This window comes from Protomyctophum bolini (genome assembly GCF_963924005.1).
Source record: "Protomyctophum bolini genome assembly, chromosome: 16".
Lineage (NCBI taxonomy): Eukaryota > Metazoa > Chordata > Actinopteri > Myctophiformes > Myctophidae > Protomyctophum > Protomyctophum bolini.
The window spans coordinates 7,050,140-7,057,837 of NC_137877.1; the positions used below are offsets into that span (position 1 = coordinate 7,050,140).

The following is a 7,698-nucleotide window of genomic DNA, read 5'->3' on the forward strand; positions in this document are numbered from 1 at the left end:
ACGTCGATCATATACACCGTCATTCTCGCAGCGCAGTGGAGAGGAGACTGAGGTCCTTCTCACGGTTTGTTTATGAAAGCAGCAAGGCCCGCAATGCCACTCTTTCTCCATGCTAATACCAACCTTTAATGAGTGGCATAGAAGCGACCACTGTGTGGGGGTAAATGCAGTCAAACATGGTGCTGGAGACTGGAGAGTGGACGTGTTGGCACAAAGGTGGGTTGATGTCAAGCTGTGACTGGTCAAAATGTGACGCAGGTGCGCCAACAGAAGTGGCCTCGTGCAAATAAGAGAAATTTTAGGCATGTGTGCAACATGACAACTGTTTTACAGTAACAACTAAAGTCTCTGTAATGTTTATGTTGTACTATTACTAAAGAACTATCTAAAATAAAGGGATTTAAGATCATTAAAGCTGAGATGTTGCCTGAGTCCACTGCATTTCTGCCAACTTCCGGTCCAGGATTTGTCCCTATTCACAAATGCTCTTCGCCAATAGAAGTCTATGTAGAAGAGACAACATTGGACTGGCCCCATGAAGTGAACGGGGTGGTCAAAACTCTGTCTTACTCTATGGCTCTGGTCACGACCTAGTCATGATTGGCTGCCTCTAGTCATGAATGATGATGACCTAGGCATGATTGGCTGCCTCTAGCGCCTCTAAACCAATGGGAGATAAAAACCCATAGTCTGAACGCTGCGTGAAGCCGAGCACGGAAGTCTGAACCCATACTCTGAAACGCCGCAACACAGCGTGATCCAAGCCCCCTAAGGCTATCCAACATTGAAGATGCCACTACCTAATGGTGGAATTGCAGCACTTTAATGGAGGTGGACGGACGTTTATGACGTCACGTGCGTAAGCCTGGACCTCAAAATTGAGGTCCGGGGCTAGGCTAAACTTCCATAACATAATAGGGGAAAAACAGAAGAAAGCGGGGAAAGATGCACAACGGAGACAGCATTTTGTGTCATTCTTGTTTTTACACTTTTCCTTATCTCTGCAACTCCAACTCCTCACATACAATAATATCCCAAATTCATTTGTTCTCCTATACCCCTCCTCCATCTTTCTGGATTATCTCTCCTAACTTGCTTGTCCCTGTATGCTTCACATCCCTCCCTGGAGCCCCCTCCCCCCCTTCTCCTTTTCTGTGGTAGCAGTCAACCCTAACCCGTGAACCCTCTTAGGAGCAATTAAGATAAACCTCTAATTCATCTGCTTTATCCAAACCTGTCTTCCTCTGGCCTCTCATTTGCCAATTTCTGCTTCTTCCCCTCCTGCCCCCCAACCCCTACCCACACCCCACCCTAAGGTTACTCCCCCCACCTCCGCGTCCTCCTTTAGTGACAGATGCAAGGAGAGCGTTGAGTCATGACATCATAATTCACCAGCTCCTGTTTTCACGGTTAAATCAATAACAGTGTGTCCGAGTCAAGGTTGGCGGCCGGCCTTCACAGTGCGGCTCTCCCTGCTTCTTTCTCATAGAAAATCATATAAATTGTCCCTAAAATAATTAAGCCTTCAGATCCGTCTGTGGCCTATTTTTTACCGGCTGGTGTGTCTGATAAACGGCACCGCCATGGAGAGTCAAGGTAAACGCTGAGAATAGTACTGAGGTCTGATTCCTTGTCTCCCTTATTTCTCCCTGATTTGTGCACTTGTACGCTCAAACGCAGGTGCATTCAGCAGTTAATTAATCAGCTTCATTGATTAACCAATAGACCAATGACACATGTTATTTTAGGGTACACATCCTATCACACCAATCTCGTATACAGGTGTCCATGTAGCCAAATAAAAGCATGATAAGAAATGTATATTATGTTTGATGATGTTGTAGACCAATTTATGAAATTACATTTTCCACTGTGAGTGTGTGTGTGTGTGTGTGTGTGTGTGTGTGTGTGTGTGTGTGACTTTGTGAGGCAGACAGACAGACAGGGGGTTAGAGATGGAGACAGAGGGCGTGGATGTGGTGGGAGGAGAAAGGGGAGGGGTCTGTGACCGGGAGGCGGAATAATATGTAAAAGAAAAAAGGGGGGGGGGGGGAGAGGGGAAAAAATAAATAAAAAACTCTAAACAAGTTTTCAAAGCACGAGGACTCAGCAGGACTAGGCGGGAGCTAATATAAATGTGCTGCCGCTCGCGCGAGGGTATCAGGGGCTAAGAAAATATCGCTCCCTCCTGTCACTGACCTCCAACCACTTCAAAGAGACAGGCAGCGGCAGCGGCGGGCTCACAGCCCATGGTGCTGCAGAGCAGCAGCTATAGGCAGCAGCGGCCATGGCCACTCTGGAGCCGGGCTGCCACTGTCGGGGTGCCAGCACTGGCCGAAACAACAACAACAGCAGCATACTCTACAACATTTTGAAGAGTGACAGCGGCATTGCGGCTGCCGAGGAACAGCAGCAACACCAACACCAACAACACACACTGCACCACCTCACGCACAGCAGCAGGACCTCGTCCTCCGCCGGCGCGCCCACCAACAACACCACCACCACCTCCACCCACCATACCTCCACCTCCTCGCGGCTCCAGCTCAGGCAGCATGGCGGGGCGTGCTCCTGCGGCTCCACGCGGCGCCACGGCACGCTCCGCTCGCCGCAGACGACGTGCAAAGCCGCCTCCGCCGTGCTGGTGAAGACGCTGCGCTTCGTCAAGAACGTGCCGTGCTTCCGCGAGCTGCCCGACGACGACCAGCTGGCGCTCGTGCGGAGCGAGTGGGCGCCGCTGCTCGTGCTGGGTCTCGCGCAGGACCGCGTGGACTTCGAGACCACGGAGACGGCGGAGCCCAGCATGCTGCAGCGCATCCTGCTCACGGGCGTGCCGCAGGCGGACCGGCGGCGGCAGCAGGACGCCGAGCCGCCGCCGGCCGAGCAGAGCGGCAGGACGGGAGCGGCGGCCGGAGTGTCCGTCCTGGACATCCAGGCTATCAAGGCGTTCCTGAAGAAGTGCTGGACGCTGGACATCAGCACCAAGGAGTATGCGTACCTGAAAGGAGCCGTGCTGTTCAACCCAGGTATATGAAACAATGTTCTCCATCTGTCCATCACATCACTTAATAGTCACAGCACAGGTGGCAAAGTGTTGAAAAAGGTTTTTTCCTTTCATACTATTGACATGGATATTTTGACATGGATATTGGCATAGCTATAATAGCATTTAATATAGGCCTACCTTTATACATATTAGCTATTTAAAAATAACGCAAAAATCAAATGGGTTCAGATCTGAGTCTCCTGGTGAGGTGCGTCTGAAGCCTGTCCTGGACGTATAAGAAAAAATCCATACGATGCAACAATCAACATACTACATACATATAGTAACATAACATAGTAAATTGTCCCCCCACCCACCCTAAGACTCATTCATTCCATTAAATGACATACCAATTATTTGGAATATGGACATTTTTAACAACCTGAAGATTTAGACTCTCCGAGATGTGTTTATCGATTCTGACATGTCAGAATCGATAAACACAAGTCTACGAGAGTCTAAATCTTAGGCTAGGGAAATGTGATCATTGCATAGGCTATACTGCGTCTGCTGCCTACACTTGACCAGAAGTTAGGGGGGCTGGGGGGGTAGGCTAAAGAAGTGACATTAAGTCTTGTTTAGTGGCAGTGCCATCTGTTTTTATTTAGGTCTACTGTAACACAATGTTTAATCAATCGGCAGCCTAAATATGCAGCTTCTTTTCTCCCCACTCTGTATTCTCTGCTCCTCTCCTCTACCCCCCCCCCCCCCCCCCCCCCTCCTCTTGTGCTGCCATCAGATCTAGAGGGTCTTCGCTGTCTCCATTACATCCAGTCACTGCGTCGGGAGGCGCACAAGGCGCTCAACGAGCACGTGAAGCTCATCCACCGTGAAGACAGCACGCGATTCGCCAAGCTGCTGATAGCGCTGTCCATGCTGCGGGCCATCAGCGCGCCGGTGGTGGCCCAGCTGTTCTTCAAGCCCGTCATAGGGAGCGTCAACATGGAGGAGGCGCTGCTGGAGATGTTCTATGGGAAGTAGGAGTTCTCTCCACCACAAGGACAGAGAGAGAGAGTTTGGCAGATTCACCTGCTAACTAACACAAGCATCATTTGCCTCATGATATTAGCACCACCAACCAAGTGTTCATGTTGGTCAGGAGAAGATATGATGGAGGGGACAGACTGAATTGATTTATCTGCTGTTTACAGTAGGCAGCGCTTCAAGGACTATGAAATGGTATAACACAGGCGCGCGTGTGTGTGTCTGTGTGTGTGTGTCAGGGCTGCCAACAAACGTTGGACTGTGAGAATCCAGGAAATTTGTTTTTGTGGGACTCCCCAAGTCTGCCCCGCCCTCCCTGAAACCTTTCAACAGAGTAGATGTATTTTCCAGTGTTCTGGTGAATTTTGGGAGTTTGATACTCTTTTATCAGGCGGCTTGCTTTACTATAGCATTGGAAAATGATGGGTACACAGTTTCAGCCATTAAAGCACAAAACGTAGCCCTGCAGAAATAGATTTGATGACTGAAACAATGTAAGACTCATCTTTAATAATAGCCATTCATTTATTTTTAAGTGAACATCTCTGTACGATTGCATGCACTGCCCAGACCCTCCAAGTGGAGTCTGGGCATCCCCCAGAGACCTTTTAATATAGTAGATGTAAGTTCCCATGTGTTCTGGTGAAATGTGGGACTACGATACCAAATCCAGGAGAAATGACAATGGAGGAGTCTCCTGCATGATCCAGGGGTGTTGGCAGCCTGTGTGTGTGTGTGTGTGAGAGAGAGAGAGAGTTTTATTACTCTTTAAAGGGCCAGATAGTATGATGTGGCAGAGGAAAATGTATCATGAATAGCTGCTGGACTTCATAACTTATTGCTTTTTATATGAACTATTTTTCTATAATAAAATATTCTCTGGATGATTTTCTGTTATGCTTGTGCTAATTAGCCAATGATGTGACCATAAACACTCACTACTTCCATGCGGCGAGATTATCAAGGTCCTGGAATAAATGTTATAATATAGATACAAACTATAGATCTGCTTTAACCCATACTGGGCGGGAACCCCTTTAGGTGTTTTAAGCACCCCTGAGCCACTGCCGCCCCTAAATGGTGTTGGAGAAAGGTCCTGAAATATTGTGTGCATCGGTGCAGCATGCTGCGTGTTTAGCTGAAGCCACTTTATTCAGGATAATTAGCCTATTCTGGGCAGGAACCCCTTTTGTTGTTTTAAGCATTATGTTAGCTATTTTTGAAAAAAATGCGGCGCAAATCTTTGAATATAAATTCTTTCAGAGCAGACGTTTTTAACTCTTATCTTAGCTTCTGGCTGGGGGGGGTCCATGGAACACCACATTTTCAGATGGGGTCCGGAGGCCAATTACATATAATTTTTGGGGTCCTTGACATGAAATATTGAGCACCACTGTATATAGAAACATAGGTTTTTTCAGAAAACTGTCAGGATTTAGAAGACATTTGTAGAATCGTTCCCAGGTCTAAATGGGTTAAAAGTGCATGCCATGAAAAACGGGGTCATATTATGCATTCAAACAAACTCAAAGTAGTGTAACACCCATGGGAATCGAACCCGGGTCTCCTGCACAGAGAGCCAACATCCTAACCACTAAGCCGGTGGTTCTCAACCAGTGGTCCAGGAATTGGACCCTTACGGGTTCATTTGGTTTCATTTTACGCTCAGTCTCAAGAAATTATTGTTAAACATCTGCAATACTTAATTTACAAGAAACACTACACAATTAGAGAATGTAGAATACTTGTTATTTTGACCGACATTTGCCTGTTATCTCTCCTATGGTACCATTGTATACCAACATCAATACAGCATATGGAACTGGGGACAAAATCTTATCCAACGACAACAAAATATATATATTTTAAGTTTGGGGTCTGAGAGGCTATAAATCCCATTAAATGGTGGTCCATGGTAAAAGAAATAATGGGCCTTGATGTGAAAAGGGTTGAAAACCACTGCACTAAGCCAAAGACATATCCGGAGATATTAGACTTTTTAGGCCATAAGGCCACTCTGCTACAGTAGTTTATGTAACTTTTGATGACGCAAAGTACAGATTCATATATAATATTACATAAGCATTATGGCAACGACATACTCCAGTCCGACTCATCATTGTTTGGCTTTGAAGGACTGTATGATTTAAAGAGCACAAGTGGTCTGGAGCTTGCTTGATGCTGGCTAAATGAAAGCCTGGGTATCGAGGCTAGATGCTGGCTAAATAGTGGTGGCATACCATGTCAGACCACAAGAGGGCAACATTATACCACACCTTACTAGGACAATAGCACACACACACACACACACACACACAGCGAGGGTGGGGAAAAAATGAGGGAAATTACCCGTTGAGTTGCCTCAGGGAATGTTCTACTTGCTCCCCTAAAATCTGGTCATTATGGTCCGGATTTTCCACAATGCCACAAGGCAAAAATCTACAGGATGGAGGATTTATTGTAAAAAGAAAACGACATTCGATGCCACAGAAGCACAAAGTGAAGCCTCTTTTCACACTTCACTGCAGAGACAAAACGTTTAGGGCAACTTTCCTTTTGCTTTAAGTAGCATGTGACATGTTACTATAGTGTTTTTTTCATGATTCTGAATCCATTCCAAGGATTAGTTTTGCACAAAAAAACACTCCTTGGACTAAAAACGGCCATTGCAATCATGACAAATGTGATGAGGTCAGCACAAATGTGATGAGGTCAGCACATTTTGGGCAAGTGTCTATGGCTGTTTTTAGCCCAAGGAGTGTATTTTGTGCAAAACTAATGCTTGGAATGGAACGGTCACATGCTACTAAAGCAAAAGGAAAGTTTGATTTTTTTTTACATCTTTGCCTCCCATAGGATCTTAATGGTATAGGATCACAAGAAACCCCTATTAAAAAATTGCCAAATAGTGACAGCCAGTCAGCAAGAGGATTCATGAATGTATTATTATAGACAATATTTTAGGCCAATAAAAAAAGACTATATACCAAATTTCCCACCCGTCCATCTCAGCTGTCGGACTATAGAGGTACAGTATAGTACACACAATTAAGTTGACTTCATTCACTCAATAACATCATGATAAAGAGTTATTCTGAGGGGGAATAAGGATAAACCACTGAATTCCCATGTCTGAGCTACGAAAGCCTGCAACAACATTTAGTCATGTTTGTAGGCCAGATGGCGTGTACCTGTGCTAGATCCCTGTGGCCTTGTTTTAGCCTGTTCCGACAAACTAGCCTGACCTGGCAAATAATCATTGTTGCTGTTGTTTACGCTGGTTTATATCATACCCAAGGAATAGCAAGAGAGAAACAATGAGAGAGAGAGAGAGAGAGAGAGAGAGAGAGAGAAAAAAAACATATGCTTTAGTTAATCCACTGCGCCCTCTTACAGATCTTGTAAATAGAAAAAAATCCTTGGTGAAATAGTTTCTTTTCTGGCCAAAAGGTGCATTTGATACATGTGATGTAGTGGAGTACGTCCACTAGGAAACGTAGGCTTTCAAGTTGAAAGTCCCATAGCGTTAAAGAGACGTCCTTCTAACGCTATGGACCAGAGAGTCTCAAAGGTGCCACAAAGGCCATTGCTGCCATGCCCCCTCAATTTGGCCGTATAAGTTATAACCTTCAAAAATGACATGTCCTGCCTCTTTCCTGTTGGTATGG

At 45.9% G+C, this 7,698-nt stretch overlaps 1 protein-coding gene across 1 annotated transcript; it reads left to right on the forward strand.

The window, feature by feature from the left end:
• The first annotated feature begins 2,125 nt into the window (after window positions 1–2,125).
• nr0b1 (nuclear receptor subfamily 0, group B, member 1) lies at window positions 2,126–4,846 on the forward strand. The gene is made up of 2 exons (XM_080785721.1): window positions 2,126–3,026; window positions 3,786–4,846. The coding sequence occupies exons 1-2, from the start codon at window positions 2,288–2,290 to the stop codon at window positions 4,025–4,027; spliced, it is 981 nt and encodes a 326-aa protein (XP_080641847.1). The 5' UTR covers window positions 2,126–2,287; the 3' UTR covers window positions 4,028–4,846.
• Window positions 4,847–7,698: the final 2,852 nt, after the last annotated feature.

Bases quoted from the DNA above. Each gene is read 5' to 3' on its own strand.
- nr0b1 (XM_080785721.1), top strand. From the start codon at position 2,288: ATGGCCACTCTGGAGCCGGGCTGCCACTGTCGGGGTGCCAGCACTGGC. The intron at 3,027-3,785 runs GTATATGAAACA...TGCTGCCATCAG, and splicing joins AGCCGTGCTGTTCAACCCAG to ATCTAGAGGGTCTTCGCTGT.